This window comes from Dromiciops gliroides, chromosome 4, assembly GCF_019393635.1.
Source record: "Dromiciops gliroides isolate mDroGli1 chromosome 4, mDroGli1.pri, whole genome shotgun sequence".
Taxonomy (NCBI): domain Eukaryota; kingdom Metazoa; phylum Chordata; class Mammalia; order Microbiotheria; family Microbiotheriidae; genus Dromiciops; species Dromiciops gliroides.
This window is the reverse complement of record NC_057864.1, coordinates 483469645-483490887: the sequence shown is the minus strand read 5'-3', so window position 1 is coordinate 483490887 and position 21243 is coordinate 483469645. Positions and strand designations below refer to the sequence as shown.

Genomic DNA, 21243 nt, shown 5'->3' with positions numbered 1-21243 from the left:
GCCTCTGAGGACCATGGGAGCTCACATCTCTCTTTAATGGCTGCCGGCTGCCTGGAAGGGTCTGGGCCAGGCCAGTGGGGGGGACCCCTGGGAGGCTGACAGAGCAGGAGGCAGGCAGCACAGGGCTGGGGTTCAACCAGGTTTATTGGGGCGGGGGTGGTTTTACAAGGATCAGAGTCTGTCGGCAGCCCCGAGAAGCTTGGGTGGCAGCAGCTCAGGGGGCCTTCTTGCTGGGTTGAAGGGGTTGGGAGGCCTTGGGGAAGGCCTTGGAGCCCAGCCACAGCTGCAGCAGAATGACAGCGTGGCACAGGTGCAGGGCCACCGAGCTGCAGCACGTGGAAGGGTAGGTGTTCCAAGAGAGCTCAATGAGGCCAAGCACCAGTAACCTGGGGAGAAGGGAGGGAGACCGTGGGTGGGTGGGTGGGCTTGGCTCCCTGAAGGCCACAAGCCGCCAGCCCTCCCAGCACAGGGCTCTGCCTACCTGAGCAGGTGAGTGAGCCAGCGGGAGGGCGTAGCCCAGAGGAGGTAGGGCAGCGTGTGGAAATACCAGACGTAGAACTGGTAGTGGAGGGATCGGCTAAAGCAGATGCCAATGAAGTTGGAGGTGAAGAGCACAGACACTATCTGTGCAGGAGGTCAAGGCCAAGGCACTAGAATAGCCCCACCGACACCCCCCCCCCCATGGCCATCCCACCTCCCTCCTGGCAAAGGATATGATTCGAAGTGAGGGGCTGGGCCGGGGTTTTCCTCTTTGAGGGGTCTTTCAGGAGGGACAGGATACTTTCTCCTGACCTGGGCAGGGGAGAGAAGACTTGAGTTTACCATCCCTCTACTCCTCCTTTACCCACCCCTGAAGGGAACCCAGGGGCTCCAGCCCCACCTCTGCCCACCTGGGCCACCTGCAGAAGGCAAAGAGTGCCAGCAGACTCAGGTGAGCAGCCAGCAGGGCCAGGTGAAAGGTGCGATTCAGGAAGAGCGCCTCGGGCAGGAATCTCCAGTTCACAGTCCAGCGGAAGAGGAACTGCCGACCCAGGTCAAAAGATCGGGACAGGTAGCCGGCTGGGTTCTCCAGCAGGAAGGGCAAGCCCAGGACGAGCTGGGGACAGATAGAATGCCACATGGCCACCCCAGTGGCAGCAGGGAGTGAGGACAGGGCTGGCAGTGTCCGTCTGGAGGAGACCAAGAGGCCAGAGGACTGTTTCTTACAGGAGAATGGGGAGGCATAGGGCAGAACATCTTGCTAGAGGGACACAGGAAAGAGCCGCTGTCCCTGAGAACAGGTGGTTAGTTGTGTACCTGGAGCAGGGCACAGATGCCCAGCTTGGGAAGGGTCCCACGGAGGCCAAATTGAGAAAGGAGAAGAAAGAGCAGCCCTGGAGCGAAGAGCAGCACGTTCATCTTCACTGATACTGCCAGACTGGTGCCCGTTTGCAGGGAGAAGAGAGTTCAAGTCAGCCTCAGGCCCCCAGGGGCCTCCTACGTGGACAGCTGGCTGAGGGCCCCTTCCCCTACAACCCCACAGGAAGTATTACGGAGCCCTGCAGCCCACAAACAGGCGTCAGGCTCCATTCAGGGAAGGGGCTTGCATTTGCAGCTGGGCTGGAAAGAGTCTTAATCCCCTACCCCACTCCAGGCCCATGGGAGAGGATGGGGAAGAAAGGGAGGCTGGGGTGCTCCGTACTCTGAAGCTCCCTGCAGGAGGAGGGGCAGGGGTGGGGAGGGGGCAGGGCAGGATGAGCCAGGGAGAGGTCTGGACCTGAAACAAGCGCATCCCCAGCCCCAGCGCTGGGAGAGCAGCAGGTTAATGCTGAGGAAGAGCAGCGCCATGGCCACCGGGTCATTGAAGAGCCGCAGCACGAAGATGGAGTGCACCCGATAGGAGGCGCAGCACATGAAGAAGAAGACGAAAGGAGGCACCTGGAGGGGACGGGAAGAGCTCGGACCAGGAGTCAGGACCCCCTCCCCTGCACTCAGAGACTCCTCCCTGTCTAAAATAAGGGCACAACTGTCCTGCCTGTCCTGCAGATTAAGGAGTGTGTGTCTGTGCGTCTGAGTGTCTTTGTACATGTGAGTGTGTAGGAGCATGCATGCATGCATGGGTGCGTATGCCCTGCGTGCATGTGTAGGCGCTGTGTTAAATGCTTCATAAACCCTGCCGTGCAGTGTGAGGAGCAAAGCAGAAAACAGCCCCAGCCTGGCGGTGGCTCACCCTCCTCGTACGACTGTAGATCCGGAAGACTAGCAGCAGGGTGGCCAGGTAGAGGACCAGAAAGATGTGCTGGGCCAGGCGGATGTCGGTCCCTCGGCTCGTGGCATAGTAGAGCCCCATGAAGATGTACACAAAGCCTGCCGGGTAGCTGGGGGAAGCGGCAGACACGACCCGAGTGAGCCCTGCCAGCTGCCGCCCGGGGTTGCTCACCTGCCCACCCTGCTCGGCCCAGGCCGGGCCCCTTGCCCAGACTCACACGAGGGGGCCGGTGTCGCCTCGAAGCTGAGTGTAGTCATAGGTGCCGTTGATGACCCCCTCCACCTCCGCCATGTAGGCCTTCCAGTCAATCTCTGTGTCTAAGAGCACAGGGGTGAGTGAAGCTGCTCAATCTGACCTGGAGGTGAGAGGGACTGGAGTCTGCACGACCCCTCCACTTACAGGGCAGGAAACCGAGGCCCGAGAGGGGCCATATCTCTTCCTCCCAAAGACCCAGAGCGAGCGGGGGAGGGAGGTGGGGGGGTGGGGTGAGTCCGTCCTGACTAAGGACAGCCCGAGGCCGGGGAGGGGAGAAGCCCCCCTCCCCCCAGCTCCCTCCAGCTTGGTCAGGTACCGACTAACATCCATTCTGGGGTCCCCTGAGATTTCCCCTCACCCCGCGAGAGGGCCTGGGCTCGGACAATTAGCATCTCCTCCACAGCCTCTGCTTCCTCCCTGTCCTTCAATGAGATCCCTTTCTCCAGCCCTTTGGGGCTGGAGGGTATGCCCGAACCCATTTGGCAGAAGTGGGAAACTGAGGCTCAGAGGTTGAGGGGCTTGTTTAGAGCGACACGGATCGTGTTAGAGTCAAGATCTGAATCCAGATCTCAAGGGACTCCCCGCACAGCACGGGCATCCCGGCTCTAAATCCCTGGAGAGCCTAAAATTCCTCTACCTGGCCTTGGCCCCGCCCCATCAACCTCAGGCCCCACCCCTCACACTACCCTCCCCAATCCTAGCCTTCAGCCCAGCGTTAGGCCCCGCCCCTCCGCCCTAGGCCCCTCCCCTCCCGTCACTCACAGGCCACCCTGCGTATGACCCAGTGGTTGATGCCCACCTCCGCCAGGCAGAGGCAGGCAGCCACGAGCGGTGTGTAGCGCGGCTCCAGCAGCAGCAGCCACCGCTCCTGCCAGGCCCGCTTCAGCGGCGCCGGTCCCAGGCCCAGCCCCCAGCGCGCGCCGGAGCCGGCCCCGGTCCCGGCCGGGCTCCGCTTCCGCACCCCCGCCGCCATCTTGTCGGCGCCCCGCCTAACCGAGTCCTCCCCTGCCGCCGGAAACCAGAGCCCGCCGCATCCAGGTTCCGGAACACCCCTTGAGACTGCGCCTGCGCCTCGCCCTAAGGGGCCGAGCCCCGCCTCCTGATCCTTAGCCCAGCCCAGAGGCCGTAGAAGGCTCCGCCCTCCGCATTGCCCTTTCCCCCAGCTCTAGGGGAAGACTCTTTCAAGGGGTCTGGGGGGAGGGAGGTCTGGGTTCAAGGTCAGACTCTGCCTGTCTTGGGGGTAGCTATGTGACCTTGTGCGACTCTTCAAACTCTCTGCCCTAGGTTCCTCATCTGTTTAAAAAACCTCAACTTTCTCGTGCTTTTCTACTTTTGTTTCGCTACGTGATTAATGTGGAACTTTAACATGATTGTACTTATAACCTCTATCAGACTGCGTGCTGTCTTGGGGATGGAGAGAGGGAGGAAAATTTGGAACTCAAAATCTTTTAAAAATAAATGTTGAGGGCAGTTAGGTGGCGCAGTGGATAAAGCAGTGGCCCTTGAGTTCAAATTCGGCCCCAGACACTTGACACTAGCTGTGTAACTCTGGGCGAGTCATTTAATCCTCATTGCCCCGCAAAAAATAAAATAAAAATGAATGTTGAAAACTATCTTTACGTGTAACTGAAGGAAAAAAAAGAGCTGCAAAGTCCCCTCTATTAGGTAAATAGATCCGTCCCGCTGGCCCTGGAGGGTCCCAGCTGTCCCGAGGCCATTCCTTATCTATGTATCTGCTGGCATTTAGCTACTGTAGTTTCTCCCCAGAGAAAGTAAACTCCCGGAGGGCAGAGGCTTTCATTTTTGTGCCTGGGGACATCCGAGATTATAGTCTGCCTTCCGGCATTTTTGGTTTGCCCAAAGCAAGTTACTGGAGGACTGGGAAGGGGTTTGCTTTACTTTGTATCCCTAGTGCATAGAAGGGCCTGGCACTGGATGGGTGGATGGGTGGATGGGATAGACTAGATGCACAGATAGACTAGCTCGGTAGGTAGATAATGATAGACTACTAGATTAATAGGTAGGTAGATAGATACAAAGAGAGAACACGTATTAAGCGCTTACTGTGTGCCAGGTAAAAATGGTGTATGTAGGAGGCAAAAAAGGGATTAAAAGAAAAACCTAAAACCCAAGCTCTAATTTAGATCTGAGCTCTAAAAGGGATTCAGACCCCAGTTAATGGATAACTTAAGACTTGAGTCTTCATTAATACAAGTCCCACATTAATCAGTACCTATAACAAGAACATAAAGAGGCAGGGGCAGCTAGGTGTCACAGTGGATGGAGCACTGGCCCTGGATTCAGGAGTACCTGAGTTCAAATCCGACCTCAGACACTTGACACTTACTAGCTGTGTGACCCTGGGCAAGTCACTTAACCCCCACTGCCCCTCAAAAAAACAAAAAAAAAAACAAAAAGAACATAAAGAGGCAGGTCATAGAGACCTTAACTATAACAATGATACACAGACAGGGTATAGAAATTCAAACTGATAAATGAAGATATTTTGAAAACTCGACATGGGAATCAAAAAGTGACATGCGGGGGCAGCTAGGTGGCGCAGTGGAGAGAGCACCGGCCCTGGATTCAGGAGTACCAGAGTTCAAATCCGACCTCAGACACTTAACACTTACTGTGTGACCCTGGGCAAGTCACTTAACCCCAATTGCCTCCCTAAAAAAACAAAACGAAAAAACAAACGAAAAAAGTGACATGCGCAAGAAAAGGCCAAATTTGTCCCTAGATTCCCCTTATGACGTGTAAACCCCCAAAACCCACCTCCATGGAAAAAGGTACCCACCTAGGGGGTTGGTTTAGGACCCCAAGAATTCCAAATTAGGATAAGCCTTCCCTTGTACCTCCCCAAGGTGGAGATTATTATGAGACTGATAATCAATTTATCCCTACTATAAATATAACGATCTTTTCTTTCCCTATTCGAGAGATACCTTTCCACTTTTCCGGTTCTCTCTCTGTGTTCACTGACAGTATTGCAATAAAACTTGGGAAACTGAATCACTGAGTCTTGTAATTCTTTTGGGACGACTCACGATCAATTTGACCCTAAATCCATCCCACATCAAAAGTGCTTAATAGATGCTTTGCTGAATGAATGAATGGATGAATGAACGTTGATTTACATATGGGAAAACAGTCGCAGAGAAAGGAACTTTCCCAGGGTCCTACAGCTAGACAGTACGTAGCAAAACCAATTCTAGATCTTGTTTGTATACAGTCCATTAGAAGGTGGGTTTCTGGGGGTCCATGGCTGGTTTTGCTCTTTTTTATAAAGAAGTCGAAAGTCTAAACCCGCGCTGGCCGACTGGCTCTGGAGACCGCAGTGCGGCTCCAGCGCCAGCAGCTGCATTTCCCTAGTTTTTAAGCACGTGTCATTTTCTATGAAAGGGCGGTGTTCGGCTAGAAGCGGTAGCTGGAGACTGGGAAAGCGGTTTCCAAGCCGGCAGGTAGTGCTTGTAGCACCTTTTCTAGCACGGAAGTTCCACGTGGTTTCTGATGAATAAGCGTTTGAGGAGGCGGAAGCTAGAGGCGGTGACTCCAGGCCCCAAACTCCAATAGACAGTGGCTGGGCTAGGCTCCGCCCCATTCGTAGAAGTTCCGCCTCGGGAACGCCGTCTCTGACTCCAATTGACTGCGGCTCGGCCCACGCCCCGCCTCCTCTCCACTCCAATTGGCTACTGCCCACTCCAGGCTTCTTAGCCGCACCCCAACCGTAGCATGGCTTCTTCACCGCCGCTCCCCGGGAAGAACTCGGAGTACCGGGAAGCCCAGTACTGGGACGAGCGCTACCGGCACGCGCTGGACACCGCCCCCTACGAGTGGTTCGGCGACTTCGAGGCCTTCCGGGACCTCTTGGAGCCCGAACTGCAGCCGCAGGACCGGATCCTAGTGCTGGGTATGCCCCGGCGCGGCTTCCAGGCGGGCGGGGCGAATGGGCGGGGCTTGTGTAAACTAGGAGGCGTGGTTAGGTCTAGTGAATAAACTATTGTATAGAAGGGGCGGGGCCAAGCGGAGCCGGGGTGGGCTGAGCCGGTGGGGCGGGGCCAAGGGAAATAGATTAGCTAGTGAATGAGACTGGGAAGGGCTAAATTAAATCAGGGATGATTGGTGGGGACAAGGGGCTAAGGGAGGACGAAATTAGATGGAAGCTGGCTTGGAGGCCAAAGGGTGGAGTTGAGGGGGGCGGTTAGAAGGGGACAGGGATTAAGGGAGGCTTGAGGGAGGTTGTCAGGGAAGAGGGGACTAAGGGATCAGGGAGGGTTGAGGGGTCAGCTAGGTAGGCAGTGGATAGAGTGCCTGCCTGGAGTCAGGAAGACTTCATCTTCCTGAGTTCAAATCTGGCCTCAGACACTGTTTCACCCTGGGCAAGTCACTTAACCCTGTTGCCTCAAGTTTCCTCTTCTGTAAAATAAGCTGGAGAAGGAAATGACAAGCCTCTCCAGTATCTCTGCCAAGAAAACCTCAAATGGGGTCATGGAGAGTCAGATGTGACTGAAATGACTGAACAGCAACAAAGAAGGGGACTGAGGAATCAGGTAGTGAGGGAAGTTTGAGGGGAGTCAAAGAGGAAGAGGGATTGTAGGAGTTCAACAACTAAGGAGGTTGAGGAGGGTCAGGGAGAAAGGGTGTTTGGGAGGAGTCAGGGAGGGAGGGGGCTCAGGGGTGTCAGGGAAGTGAGAAGGACTAAGGAGTGGTCTGGCATGTAGGGGAAGACGGGAAGAGACTGAGATGGGCTGGGGGAGAGATGAAGAAATGAAGTCAGGGAGGGGAGGAAGGGGAGTAGTTCTATTTCAGGAAGTTCTTTGGGGGTTGAGGAGGAAGGCTGAGGATATTGGTTTGAACTTCCCCCAGAGCTGGCAGTAAAAAAACTTGTAATCTACCTAAGGTTGGGCCCTAGGGAACTCCACTGGCAGAAGCAGATACCTATTGGAGCCTCCCTCGGGTAGGGGAGACCACCCCCACTGACCCAGTCTCTTTAAGAGAAATGAGAGCCCTTCTGCCAGGCCCCAGCCAGAGAACTTAGATGTGTTCAGTTCTGGGCCTCACAGTTGAGGAAGGATGTTGACAAACTAAAGTGTATCCTGAAGAGGGAGCCCAGCATGGTGAGGGCCACAGTCTAGACCAGTTGAAAGCAGTGGTGACATTGAATCTGGAGAAGGCCTAAAGTCCCAGACTTGAAGGGAAGGTCAGAGGTCATCTGGTTCAAACTATACCTGAATAGCTATCCCCAAGACAGAATTCTTGAAGAGGCCCCAGTCAGAGGGAAATCACTCCTCAGGAGACAGCCTGTTTGTTGTAGTGCGTGGACAGTGTGCTGGTCTTGAAGTAGAGAAGAACTCTATCATGGCCTTAGTTTCCTCATCTGTAAAATGGGGAAGCTAAGTGGTGTAGTTGATAAAGTGCCTGGAGTTGGGAAGACTCATCTTCCTTAGTTCAAATCTGGTCTAAGACACTTAATAGCTGTGTGACCCTGGACAGGTCACTTCACCCTGTTTGCCTCAGTTTCATCTTCGAAATGAGCTGGAGAAGGGAATGACAAACCACTCCAGTCTCTTTACCAAGAAAACCCCAAATGGGGTCATGAAGAGTCAGACACAACTGAAATGAAGGAACAAAATGAGAATAGTAATTGACTCAGAGCCTTCCTTACAGGAGAGACATCATGATACTGTAGAACCTGAGTTCAGCTTCTCCCCCTGATGATGAGGTGGTCATTTAACCTCTCAGTGCCTCTATTTTCTTATCTGTAAAGTGAGACAGTTGGATTGGATAACTTCTGAGGTCCTTTCCAGTTGAATGTATGAGCCTTTGCATCTCTGTTGCCAGAAGCTATTCCGGGCCTCTGTTTCCCTGTCTGCTTCACCACATTCGTCTACTGTACTTGCTCATTTCTACACTTTTCTCTGGGGCTCCCAACATGAGAGGCTCAGCTCTCTAGTGTTTGTGACCCACAAGTGGTTTCCTTTAACTCCACCTTCCCTAGCATCGCTTAGTGGATGAAGTGTACTAGATGCTGAAAGCCAAGCATGGCAGGAGCAACATGATAACAGCCCGCCCCCATTCAAGTTGGGCTAGTTTTTCAGATATGTATAACACTTCCCTGATATACCAAGTTAGTAACAGGAAAAAGAGATAGGAAGAAAGGAAGGAAGGAAGGAAGGAAGGAAGGAAGGAAGGAAGGAAAAGAAGGGAGGGAGGGAGGGAGAGGGGAAGAAAGAAAAGGAAATTGGGTTATTTTAGCATGACCCTTTCACAATATTCCCAGATCACTCACACACAGACTTTTGGGTTGTTGAAAGTTGGAACATTTTTGCCCTTCCTCAGTCTAGTGGCCTTTTTCCTGTGACATTTCAAGGATCTGCCATTAAGCACCCTAGTATATTTTGTCTGGACCTGCCTGGTCACTAGAACTCATTGTACTTCCTTGCCATAGCCTCACTTATCTTAAATTTTCATTCTTTATTAGCCATTATCTTTTGTTTGGACCTTGAATTTCCTTCCTTCTAACAGGTAAAGGAACTCTGTCTCCCAATGCAGATCAGCCGTTGTTCTGCTACACAGACTCAGGAGCCTTTGCTGTAAAGGATTAAGTGATTTTGCCCAGAGGCACTGGGACAGTATGAAGCCACTTGGTCTAGAGAGTTGCTGGACTTGGAGTTAGTAACACCTGAAAATGAATCCTATCTCAGATGCTTACTAGCTGTGTGACCCTGGGCAAATCACTTAACCTCTCTGTGCCTCAGTTTCCTCAGTTGTAAAATTGGGGTAATGAAAGCAAATTCTTTACAAAATTGTTAGATAACACCCATAAAGTACTTTGCAAACCCTAAAGGTCCACACAAATGTTAGCGATTATCATTCGTATGTGTCAAGGATGGGACATAAACTCAGTTCTTTCTCACACTGAGGTCACCTATTAACTAATTGTTTTGTTTTTTTTCCCCTCAGCCAGGCAATGAGGGTTAAGTGACTTGCCCAAGGTCACACAGCTAGTAAGTGTCAAGCTTCTGTGGTCAGATTTAAACTCAGGTCCTTCTGAATCCAGGGCTGGTGCTTTATCACTGTGCCACCTAGCTGCCCCTAAACTAATTTTTTTTTTCATTCATTTTAGTTCATTATCCTTGGCAGAGAAATCAGATAAAAATGAGGGTTCTGCCCTCTTATCCTCATCTTTTATTTTTACCTCATCTACCTTTAGTCGCACAAAGCTTCTTAAACTATGGGCCATAACCACATGTGGGGATCACAAAAAATTTGGTGGTAAATGTTTACCTTGTATACCTATTTTAGATATCTATATACCGGGGGTCGAGTAAAAATTTATTGAGTGAAAAAGGGTAGAGAGTGGGAAAAGTTTAAGAAGTGCTGCTTTAGGATACTTTATCCCCTCTTTGATCTTCCTCTTGCCTCCAACATTTTTCAGTGTCCATTTATTGCCAGTCTCAGCTCATTCTAGGCCTCGTGTTTCCAGAACTATTCTGAGAGGACTGTATTCCTGACTCGGGGTGTTCATTCTCTACTACTGTCCATCGCTTCTTTTCTCTTCTATTTTTCTATCCTAGTGTCTGTCTGTGGATACCTTTGAAATCTGACTTTGCTGATGAATCTCCTGAGTAGCCTCAGTGGACTCTTCAAGTGGCTTCCTGTTTTCCTCTTCATCTGAATGATTTCTATCTGTTTTCAGAGTTTCCTTTTTAAACACTTACCTCCCATGTGGGCCAATGTCCCCTGCAGAACTGTAGGCCTTTAGATCCTAGCCAGCTTTCTTCTGAGTCTTTCTGAAACTGTTCCTTCCAAATTGCTGGTGCATGTCAGGCTGGGCCCAGCTCTCTTTCCCTTCTCTATCATGGACTTGGTGGTTCTTGTTGGTCAGAATCAAGTCCAGAATAGCTAGCCCTTTCATCATTTCTTTTTATTTTTTTCCCCTTCATCAGTTCTTCCACCTTTTGAAACACGTGGTTATCATTATGCAAGTCAAGAATTTATCAGCCCTCCTGCATTGGTCAGAGAGAGCACTTCAACTGTAACCTGTATAGCTGAAGCCCCCCACCTTGATAGTATCATACCTCCGGACCAGATCTCCTGCTGTCCAGGCATGCCCTCATCTACTCAAAAAATGTTATGGTGGGGCAGCTAGGTGTTGCAGCAGATGAAGCACCAGCCCTGGATTCAGGAGGACCCGAGTTCAAATCCAGCCTCAGACACTTAACATTTATTAGATGTGTGACCCTGAGGGTTACTTAACCCTCATTGCCCCACCCCCCCAAAATGTTATGGTACCTCTTCCTTCCTGAGCCCATTCTTACCAACATCATCATCACCGCCAACACCACCATATAGCACTTTAAGGCTCACAAAGCACTTTACACTTTATGCTCATTTGATTCCCACAACAACCTTGAGAGCCAGGTGCTATTATTATGGCCATTCTACAGATGAGGAAATTCAAGCACCAAAAGGTAAGTGACTTGCTCAAGGTCACCCAGCCAGGAAGTGGCTGAATCAGGATTTGAACTCGTGTCTTTCTGACACCAAGTCTTAGCTGCCTCCCACAATTCTCTACCATGTTCCCTGACCCCTTGTGTTCCTGGATTTTTTTTTTCATTAGAGCATACATTCTAGAATAGAATGTTCTAGAGAAGCAGAGACCTAGGCTCTGTTGAAGGAAAAACTTTCAAACAATCAGGGCTGCCCTCGGAGGGGCCAGGGGGGTGTGGTAGAGGGGAAATCCTGCTTGTGGGGAGAGTGTCGCTAAGATCTTCTGAGATCCCTTCCAACTCAAGGCCCCATGATCCCAGTCCAATCTCTGCCTTCATTCCCCCCATGTATTACTCTCCCTCAAATCACCTTGTATTTGCTTAGCTTTGTATATGGAATGTCTTTTGGTAGATTGTAAGTTCCTTGAGGGCAAGAACTGTCTCATGATATCCCTGGCACCTAGCTCGGTGCCTTTCATATAGTGAGCACTTAATAAACGGTGAATGGATTCTCTCGAAAGCTGGCACCTGGGCTGGCAGAGGGGGTGGGGGGCGGGGCTGGGGAGGCTGGCAGGGGTTGGAAGGTGGTGCTTCGGCGTTCTTGTATCAGGGCCCAGTCGAGCATCCCCCTCCCCAACTCTAGTACTCGAAGACAGAAGGTAGTAGTTGTGTTTCCCCTATGTCTTCCTTCCCCCAGGAGGCCCAGAAGAGAGTTCTTAGACCGAGTACTGGCCTTTTTTCTGAGTCCATTCAAGCTGGGGTGGGCTCCAGAGGATTAGGGAGATACCCAGAGCTGATCCCTTGAGCCTGTTACTGAGGCTAATGCTGATTAAAGGAAACCTAATCCCTACGAGACAGGGCTGGTGAGAGACCTCTAGCTTGGAAGAGGGAGCAAGTGAAGCCGAGAACCTGCCCTTGGGGGGCCCATCCCCACCTGCTAAGGGCCAGGAGTACAGCCAGAAAGAGGGACCCAGGGTCTGAGCAGGACGTGATGACCATTTCCTCTCCCCTCCTTTTTTTTTTCTCCTTCCCTGTAGGCTGTGGGAACAGTGCACTGAGCTATGAGCTTTGGTGTGGGGGCTTCCCCAATGTGATCAGTGTGGATTACTCTCCAGTGGTGGTGGCCGCCATGCGGGACCGCTATGCCCACGTACCCACGTTGCGCTGGGAAACAATGGATGCCCGAGCTCTCAGTTTCTGCGATAGCACCTTTGACGTGGTGCTAGAGAAGGGTACCCTGGATGCTCTGCTGGCTGGGGAACGAGACCCCTGGACGGTGTCCCTGGAGGGTATTCAGACTGTGGATGAAGTTCTCAGTGAGGTGAGATTAGGTAGAAGTAGTGAGTGTTGGTCTAACAGGGGTAGGGATTGTAGGGGAGCAGAATAAGGGTGTGAAAGAGAGAAGAATGTGACTATGCAGCATAAATAGGGAAGGGAGAACGCCGAGGAAGGAACCGGAGTGTCTGGATTCCACTGTCTCCCTCCTGTTAAGCAGCTGGGGCACCTTAGGCCAGTCTCTTCCCTTCCCTGGGTCTCAGGGTCCTCATCTGGAAAATGGGGGGAGCAGGACATGATGACTTCGGAGGTCCCTCAGCATCCCAGGGTAGAAAAACGTTAGAGAAGCTTAGAGCCACAGAGGTTGGTTCTGTAAACGGGGAGGGAGGCCCCGGGGGCCTCACTTGTTCAGGCTGAGCCCTGGATCTGTGGGTGGGGACAGCTTGAGGCTTGAGAATCAGCCCTTCACCACCCTTCCAGCCTCCCAGACAGCTTCTCTGCCTCCAAAGACACTCTCTTTGTGGAGAGGCCGGGATGACAGGAGATCCCTGGGGGTCAGAGGGGTGGGAAGAGGAAAGAACTATTGGGGGTGGGCAAAGCTCAAGCCCACTGACTGCTCACCCATTCCCCTCTTTAGGTGAGTCGTGTGCTAGCCCCCCAGGGCCGCTTCATCTCGCTGACGGCAGCGGCCCCCCACTTCCGTGTCCGGCACTACGCCCAGCCCAGCTATGGTTGGTCTGTCCGCCATGCTTCCTATGGTAGCGGGTTCCACTTCCAACTCTACCTCATGCACAAGGGGCGGGAGCTGAGTCTGGCACAGCAAGCCTTGGGGGCCCGGCTGCATGCCCCCCCAAGCCCCCCACCTTCGCCGCATTTCCTTCAAGACTCTGACAGGGAAGACTTCCTCAGTGCCATAGAGCTGTAAGGGCTGATTCTGGGCCAAGGAGACTGGGGGCACTTCCCAAGCTGAGCTGCCTCTGCCCTCCATGGCTGACCCTGAATTGGCATCTACTTCAGGTTCACATCTCTCCCAGGACCATCAGCTGACAAACCCAGAGAGGGCACAAGAAACAGTTGGTCCTCCCTCTTGGGCTCCTCTCTGATCTCTCAACCACCCCCCCCCCCCAACTGCACACCAGATCCCTTCTAGTAATCACTGGCTTCTCTCTGGGTAACAGGGCCCTTCCCCCAGCAAGACTTCTACCTCCCCAACATGGAAGGCCAAATGAGATCCCGGGGAATGACCTGTGTCACCTCTGCTGCCCTCTCCAGCAGAGTCAGGCCCAAATCTGATCTTTGGTACCTCCTGGCTGTGTGAGCCAGAACTAATCCTCAGTATGCTCCTCTGTGAAATGGGGATGGGAATACTGTAGTCCCTCCTTCACAGGGTTGTTGTGAGGTTCAAATTAAGATCATGTCTGGAAGTCCCTGGGCAAACTTTGAAAGAAAGAACTGTGGATGTCCATTCTTCTGAGGTTGGTGGGGACCCCTTGGGGCTACAGGCTGGCAAGCCAGCCCAGTGCTGTAAGGCTGAGGTGGTGTGCTTTTCCACTACCCACTCTGACTCACTCTGACTCAGACCCTGGGGCCTTGAAGGCAGTGGCTTTCAGAGCCTAGCCAACAGGGTGGGTGTTATGGTGAGGCATCCTCCTCACCTGCCCACTCCCCCGCCCTTTGACCTGCCTGAGCTCTGGAAGGGCAGGTGCCCAAGCCGAGGCCGATCCGAGGCAGCAGCCAGGCTATGTACAGGTCTGTGTTTATTCACGAACTCCTGGTACAGTGAAGATGGGAGTTGGGGGGCGGGGAGCATTTACAGCGGTGCATCCCTGGGGCCCCTTTGGCATCATCCCAGAGGCAGTGCATTCCCCAGGGACTGGGGGGACTGGGGGCCAAGGGGGGAAACAATGGGGACCCTCCTGAGGCTGAACCTGGGGGGGCGGGGCGGGGCTCCGGGACTCATCTCGAGGATCCGGACCGACTGGCCGTGTGGGTACCAAGGGGAAGGGGAAAGGTTCCCGAAGTCATTGCCCAAGGGTTGAGACCATCCGCCAGGCGCGGACTATCTGTGGCCCAGAGCAAGGTGGGGGGGGGGGGCTTCTAGGAGATCCAGTAAACAAAGAATCGGATATAAAAATACAAATGTGCTAAGGCAGAGACACCTTAGAAAGAGGCTGCAGATGGGGGACCCGCCAGACGCAGGGAAAGGGAAGGGGGAGTGCCTAGGTTGGGCTGGGGATGATGATACCCCCGGCTGGGCTCCGGAGGGGAAGCTCATGCATGCAAGACGCAGCCAAACGTCCCTGGGAAGGGCGGCACGGAGGGGCCGTGTCCGGCTAGCTGCCTAGCTTGCAAGCCGGCCGAAGGGAAGGGGCCGTGCGGGACAGGGCGCGGGGAATGAGCAGCGACAATGACATGTCCGCGGCACCAGGTGCCACGCGTTTCTGTGTCCGTTTCTGTGTGCGGGGTGGGGCCGCGGCCCGAGTCCTAAAGTGCATGAGCGGGGCGGGCCGGGGGCCGGGCGCTACAGGGGCTCCTGACCGGGCCGCGCCGCCACCTTGGTGCTGAAGCGGACAGCTCCGGAGCAGCGAGCAGCGGCGGCGGCCCGGGCGGAGCCGCTGGGTCCTGAGGCCCCGGCCCGCTGGGGCTGAGGCTGGGCCGGGAGCCCGGGCCGGGGGCGCCGGCAGCTTCATCGCCGTCCTGCGCTCCGGGCCGTTCCGAGGCGGGAACGGGAGCCCGCGGACCGAGCCGGCGCGTCTACACTCCCGACGGCGGCTTCTCCCCCATTCCCTTCAGCACGTCATCTATCCGATCATCCTCGATCACCACTGCGGAACAAACAGCGCCTCAGTCCCGCTCGGGCTCTGAGGCCTCGGAGCCCTCTTTCCCTCCCTCCCTCCTTCCCCGTCTCTGCAGCCATAGGCGCTCGCTTCAGCCGTCAGCTCTCGGCATCCAGCTTCCCAGCTGCCGACCCAGGATCCCTGGCATCCCAGGCTTCGCTCTCCCTTCCTACCCGTACGCATCCGACCCTGCTCCTCCCCGCCCCCCAGCCAGCTTCCAATCTCCCAGCTAGCTCACTGTCCCTCCCTAGCTAAGCAAGGCGGCTCCAGGAGTCGCAGAGAATGGCGAAGGGAATGGGGGCACCGAGGGGATAGTGAAGGGCGCAGAACTGCAGATGGGAGAGGACCCCTCCGCGCGCCCCGCTTCCCTCTCCCAGATGCAGACCCCAATCCCTAAGAGAGCCCTGGGTTGCGGCAGAAGCAGCCCTGCCTGGGGGGACGGAGTAGGGTTGGATAGGAATAGGAGCCGACTGAATGGGGGGGGGGGGCGTAGCTGGAGGCTGGTTTCTGGGTCAGGCGGGTGGGTCCCAGGCCTCCCTACCTCTCTTGGCCCGGCCGATCTGGCCCAGCTTAGGGGGCCGTTTGGCTTGGTTGCCCGCAAAGAAGGAGTTGGTGTCCTGGAGGCGGCAGCTGAAGGAGAGATCGGAGCCCTCCGGGTCGGCGCCGAAGCGGCCCATCTTGTCCTCGCTGTAGGGGAGGATTTCCGACATGGTGCAGGCTGGCTGTCAGGAGGACTGAGCGAAGACCACTGTGGGGTGTGTTGCGTGTGTGTCTCTGTGTGTGTCTCTACGTGTGTGTGCGTATGTATGTGCGTGTGTATGCGCGTGCTTGTGTGTGTGTGCGTGTGTGCGTGTGTGTATGCAACGCGGAGCGGAGCCGGGGAGCAGCCCGCCGTCTAGCTGGGAGCAGCGCCTTCTCGCCAGCCCTCCTCCTTCTTCTCTTCCTTCTCCTCCTTCTCCCAGTCCACTGTGAGCCTGGGGCCGAGGGAGCCCTACATCATAAGGAGAGCCGGCGGAAGGATGAAGTCATGCAGCATCCGGGCCTGAAATGGGGCACCTGGGCTTGCGGACCCTCCCCTCGCAGCCCTCAATCTCCCCAGGCTGCTGGGCTGTCTGAGCGGACTGAAGCTGGCGAGTGCCTAAGCAAGGGGGCGGGCGGGCGGGCAGGCAAGTGGGGGGCACAGCGAGGCGGAGGCGGAGGCGGTGGGGGCGGCGTGTGCGCGAGCCGAATGACAATGAGAGGCCGGACTGCGGCAGAGCTCGGCGGGAGGGGCGGGGCCGGATAGGGAAGGCCGGCAGTGGTGGTGGCGGGAAAGCTAGGGGGGGGGGGGGGGGGGGGGCGCGCAGCTGGGGAGACCCGAAGACAGGGATCGAGGAATCACAGACAGGGAGAGGACATGGTGAGGCCGGAGCCCCTGAAGGCCGAGCCTGGGTACAAACCCCACCACAGAGGGAAGGGGGGGCGTTCGCCGGGAAGCCGCGTTGACGCCACAGTCACCGCCGCAGCCGCAGCTCGGACCCTAAGACAACCCTGCCCCCTCCCCGCCGGCTGAAGTCCAGACAGATTAAGCCCGGTGTGGAGCTAGAGGGCCTGGCTGGGGCGCAATGGTGCAGGACCTTGGTCGGGGGCAGGGCTGGGTTGGGGGCACGGGGAGGGGTGGGCATGGTCCTCCCTTCTCCTGTGTCCCCATCCCGAAAGCTCCCTCTTCTCTCCTCCCCAGGGGCCGTGAGGGGAGGAAGAGTCTAGGGGGGCAGTTAGCCCTCCCTCCTCTTGCTGAACTACGGCTATCCTCCCTTGTCCCTCCGTTCCAGGAGGATTCCTCTCAATGGCAACGCAGCAGGACTCACGCAGACCGCCAAATCACCGTTTCATTGAGCTGGAGGTGGGGGAAGGGGCGGGGAGCGGCGAGGAGCTCGCAGCACTTGAGGTGGCTTCCACCCTTCCCTGGCCTCCCCCCGTATGCCCCTCCCCCGCCCCAAGCTCCTTCCACCTAGCCTAAGTAGCTGTTCACCGTCACCGGAACTGCTTACCATGCGTGGCACGCAGGTGTGCACGTGGGGGCTAGGCCTCTGGCGTCCTCTGCCTGCCCACCTCCTCCCTACAAGCGTCACATCCAGCGTCCCGCTGCCTAGGACACGCAGATACACTGTGTCCCAGGCACAGGTCCGTTGTTATTACAAATGATAAGAACAAGAACACAGTTCTAGGCAGCCTTCAAAGCAAAGCGCTTCCTACTTCCACTCAGTTTTTATCTTCAGCTGCCAGCCCTGGTTGGGGTGGGGGATGGGAAAGACAGACATTACAATGCCCATTTCTCAGCTGCAGAAACTGAGTCTCAAGGAGGCCCAACCATTTCTCAGAGGATCATAGCATTAGAGTTGGTGTTTCCTTAGGGACTATTTAGTCCGACCTTTTCCTTTTACAGATCAAGAACCTGAGGTTCGAGAAGGGGAAGAGCTTGCTTGTGGTCATTTAGCTCGGTATAATCCAGGTCGACTCTGGATTGTGAACCTGTCTTTCGACCCCAAAGCCAGTGCTCTTTCCACCAGTGTCACCTTTCTATGGTTCCCACAGTAAGATGAGAATTTGGTGTAGTGGAGGGGTGGAAGACTTGGGTCCCATTACTGTCTCTGGAGCTTCATGAGCTGTGTGACCCTGGGTTTCTCAATTTCTTTGAGCCAAAGTTGTCTCATCTGGAAAATCTACCCCTCACAGGATCTTTGCAAAAGAAACTGCATTAGGGGGCAGCTAGGTGGCGCAGCAGATAGAGCACCAGCCCTGGAGTCAGGAGGACCTGAGTTCAAATTCCACCTCAGACACTTAACACTAGCTGTGTGACCTGGGCAAGTCGCTTAACCCCAATTGCCTCACAAAAAGAAAAAAGAAATATTTAAAAAAAAAAAAAAAGAAAAGGAAAGGAAAGGAAACTGCATTGCAAAGTGTAGAGACAGACCCTGGTTGAACAGGTCTTGGGAACCAAGAGCAGATTCATAGTCCTGAGTTAAGCCTGTTCCCTCTAGTTTCTGCCCCTCACCCAGAGCCTCTGGGGTACCATTGGCCACTCTTTCTGCCTGTGGGTACGGAGGTTAAGGCCTTTCCAAAGCCTGGTGCCCCTCTGAGGCTTTCTCAGGCCAAGTCTCCCCCACCCCAAGTCAGGCCACTGACTAGAAATCTGGGTCGGGGGGAGACTAGTTGGTGAAGAGAGCTTCACCATCAGGTGGAAGAAGAATCTGGGCTATGGGAGACTGGTTGAGGAAACAGGCTGGCAGAGGGGAAGACCTTTTAGGAAATGACTATTCTGCTAGGGGCAGTCATATTGGAGAAGAGTCTACCAAAAACTGGCCCAGGTCTTTCCTTTTTAAAAGTGTTCATTGCTATTCTTTTTTTCTCTTTTAATCTCAATCTCACTTTCCCATGGCTTCCCCCTTTCTATAACAAGCATAAGTCAAGTCTATGGACAGCTAGGTGGTACAGTGGATAGCACACTAGCCCTGAAGTTGGGAGGGCCTGAGTTCAAATCTCACCTCAGACACTTAATAGCTGTGTGACCCTGAGCAAGTCACTTAACCCCAATTGCCTCAAACATCCAGTTGTCCTGATGTATATCTTGCCACTGGACCCAGATGGCTATGGAGGAGAGAATGAGGCTGATGACCTTGTACAGCCCTCCCTCACTTCAATTCACTGCAAGTCATGACATCACCCCAATGTCATGGTTTTCTTCTAGAATGGAGGACAGAACAACAAACCAAGTTTGAAATGTGTGCCTTACTCTGTACTTGTAGTCACCACCTCTCTGCCAAAACAGGAGACACAAAGGCATGAAGACAGGGGAAGGCAAGTGCCTTCACTTCATTTCCCTTGTCTTTATTTTCCTGCTCACTCAGGACAGAGCACACTGACTAATTGCTCTAAGGATCTACTCACCACCTCTGTGGCTTCCCAAACCAAAACTCCTTACCCTGGCCACCAATCCCCTAGAAGTCTTGTGGGCCGCTATTAAACTTCTGTTTTAGTACAACACCAGCATTGAGTAAGCACCTTATAAATGCTTGTCAGTTCATTGCTTGGTCCATCATTCATTCGATTATGTTCCGCTCCCACCCCCTCCAGTCCGTGGCCAATTTCTGAGCCTTATTCCTTCATTTGCGGCCAGAGCTCTTTGAAAACATCCCAGAATTCCTTCGCTGCTACAGAATGACCAATAATGGATCCTGCTTTCTATAGAGAATGTATAAACTACATGTATTCAAACACATATAGGTACAAACCCAGGAATGTGACAGTCTTTCACTAGAGTATGAGTCCAACTTTGCCATTTCCTTTCTATGTGACCCTGAGCAAGTCACATACCCTTTACTGGCCTGTTTACTCATCTCAAAAGGGGATTGGGGGGGGGGGATGAAATGATCTCCAAATAACTTCCTGCTCTAAATCTATGGTGCAGTAGCCAAAGAAGAGGCAAGACCTGCATTAAAGTGAATGTGGATGATCATAAATGGACACTGGCGATCAAGCAAAACTGCCTGAGGAGGAACAGTCAGACACGTAGGAGGAAAACTAAGGGAGCTTGGTGTCAGGAAAACCAACAGGAGATAGTATCCAAGAGGGGACGGTGGTCAGATGGGCTACAGAGAGGTCAAAGAAGGTGATGACTAAGAAATAGTCATGGTGTGGGCTTGTTTTAACTATTTATTTGTTTTGAAAGAGGTTTCAGGGTGGGGGGCAAAGTGTATTAGGGAATAATTGACAAAAATCCCAAACCATTCATCAAACTTTTTTTTTCTTTTTTTGGTGGGGCAATGAGGGTTAAGTGACTTGTCCAGGGTCACACAGCTAGTAAGTGTCAAGTGTCTGAGGTCAGATTTGAACTCAGATGATCCTGAATCCAGGGCTGATGCTTTATCCACTGTGACACCTAGCTGCCCCTAAAACTTAAAAAAAAAAACCAACAACAACAAAAAGGAAGAGTAGGCATTCATCAGGCAAAGTGGTGGAGGCCTCCAAAGACCAATTTTGAGAGAGGATGGAAGGAGTAGAATATGGGTGAGATCACTGAAGGTCAATGAAGCTTAAACACCGAAGAGAAGAATAAAGGACCTCATACAGATAGCCTCAGTCACTTCTGTAGGCTAAAGGATGATGTCTGTTGAGGGTTGTTGGGTTGAAGGGAGAAGAGAAGATTTAGAAGACCTGCCCTGAAGAATGTGAAAAAGAATAAGTAAAGACTGAAAGAAAGGATTGGTTGCCCTCCAGCTAATCTCAGGGGATCAAAGGCAAAAATGTACCCCAAACCCAGCCAGGAATTTCCTTCAGAAGCAGCTGCTCCCTTGAGATGCATGTAGAGAGCAGATATAGACCTTGCGGTGAAGGCCAGGGTGGGAAAGGTCTAAGAGGCAAGAGCTTCAAAGGGTCATTCTGGAACTACAGGTGACTAGAACTGGGCACATAATGTTAGACTTCGTTGATATGTTGGTTGGTTTTGCTGAAGTTTTTTCTTTTTTGTCCTTTGTTATAAGGTAGATATATAGATATATAGATATATGTATGTGTACATATATATTTAGGAGGGAAAATGGGGAAATTGAGGTAATGAAAAAACAAAAGATATCAATAAAAGGTGGTTTTAAAAAGAGATCTGTCAGAATTTGTCTTCCCAGGGGCTTGCTATTACCAATCAATCAACATGGCTGAGTGGCTAGTGGGTTGGGCTATGAGTCAGGAAAACAGGGTTGATCCTGACTCTGACACTTACCACCTGTGTAACCATGGGCAAGTCATCTAAGTTCTGAGTCTCAACTTTCTTATCTATAAAATGGGAGTAATCATAGCACATACTTCAATCCAAAGACATTCATTAAGCGCCTCTGAGTGCTCAGTACTGTTTTAGGCTCTGGGGAAGTTCTCATAGGAGTAATCAATAAGTATTTATTAAGGGCTTACTATGTTTCAGGCATCGTGCTAATCACTGGAGATATAAAGAAAAATTGCAGACATCTCCTGCCATCAGGCAGCTTACACTCTAATGGGGTAGATCGCATAGAGGAAGGTGATCTTAGAGGAGAAGACTAGAGGACTGGAGGAGGTGGTAATTGAACCCAGTTTGAAAGGGAACCAGGAATTCTAAGACATG

At 53.2% G+C, this 21243-nt stretch overlaps 3 protein-coding genes across 7 annotated transcripts in view; 1 reads left to right on the top strand and 2 right to left on the bottom strand.

The window, feature by feature from the left end:
- Positions 1-126: 126 nt before the first annotated feature.
- ALG3 (ALG3 alpha-1,3- mannosyltransferase) lies at positions 127-3495 on the bottom strand. 3 transcript variants are annotated; one of them, XM_044004791.1, is made up of 9 exons: positions 3266-3495; positions 2466-2565; positions 2210-2357; positions 1757-1917; positions 1297-1417; positions 891-1096; positions 716-792; positions 482-626; positions 127-386 (listed from the first exon to the last, which is right to left on the bottom strand). In XM_044004791.1, exons 1-9 carry the CDS (start codon positions 3474-3476, stop codon positions 215-217), a joined length of 1341 nt encoding a protein of 446 aa, XP_043860726.1. In that variant the 5' UTR covers positions 3477-3495; the 3' UTR covers positions 127-214. The 3 variants fall into 3 exon arrangements, with proteins under 3 accessions (XP_043860726.1, XP_043860727.1, XP_043860729.1); XM_044004792.1 differs by having other exon boundaries at positions 2466-2603; positions 3266-3394; XM_044004794.1 differs by having other exon boundaries at positions 2466-2603; positions 3303-3393.
- A 2737-nt stretch (positions 3496-6232) lies between these two features.
- LOC122755870 (endothelin-converting enzyme 2) overlaps positions 6233-21243 on the top strand; it is a 53191-nt gene continuing 38180 nt past the window's right edge. Inside the window, exons 1-3 of one of the 2 annotated variants that reach the window (XM_044004789.1) lie at positions 6233-6416; positions 12036-12319; positions 12911-13705. In XM_044004789.1, coding sequence (XP_043860724.1) covers positions 6239-6416; positions 12036-12319; positions 12911-13198 — 750 coding nt within the window. In that variant the 5' untranslated portion in view covers positions 6233-6238 and the 3' untranslated portion in view covers positions 13199-13705. Of the gene's footprint in view, positions 6417-12035; positions 12320-12910; positions 13706-21243 lie in introns of those variants that run through there. The other variant, XM_044004790.1, reaches the window with a different exon arrangement.
- On the bottom strand, positions 14014-17297 carry CAMK2N2 (calcium/calmodulin dependent protein kinase II inhibitor 2). 2 transcript variants are annotated; one of them, XM_044004796.1, is made up of 3 exons: positions 17141-17297; positions 15652-16101; positions 14014-15098 (listed from the first exon to the last, which is right to left on the bottom strand). In XM_044004796.1, the coding sequence occupies exons 2-3, from the start codon at positions 15818-15820 to the stop codon at positions 15028-15030; spliced, it is 240 nt and encodes a 79-aa protein (XP_043860731.1). In that variant the 5' UTR covers positions 15821-16101; positions 17141-17297; the 3' UTR covers positions 14014-15027. The 2 variants fall into 2 exon arrangements, with proteins under 2 accessions (XP_043860731.1, XP_043860730.1); XM_044004795.1 differs by lacking the exon at positions 17141-17297 and having other exon boundaries at positions 15652-16261.

What these genes read in the sequence shown, in the direction of transcription:
- ALG3 (XM_044004791.1), bottom strand. Translation starts at nt 3,476, where the DNA reads ATGGCGGCGGGGGTGCGGAAGCGGAGCCCGGCCGGGACCGGGGCCGGC. An exon ending in TCTACAGTCGTACGAGGAGG is followed by an intron (nt 1,918 to 2,209) that starts GTGAGCCACCGC and finishes CGTCCCCTCCAG; the next exon opens with GTGCCTCCTTTCGTCTTCTT. An exon ending in CCAGCCCCTCACTTCGAATC is followed by an intron (nt 627 to 715) that starts ATATCCTTTGCC and finishes GACCTCCTGCAC; the next exon opens with AGATAGTGTCTGTGCTCTTC.
- CAMK2N2 (XM_044004796.1), bottom strand. Translation starts at nt 15,820, where the DNA reads ATGTCGGAAATCCTCCCCTACAGCGAGGACAAGATGGGCCGCTTCGGC. An exon ending in GATCGGCCGGGCCAAGAGAG is followed by an intron (nt 15,099 to 15,651) that starts GTAGGGAGGCCT and finishes TTTGTTCCGCAG; the next exon opens with TGGTGATCGAGGATGATCGG.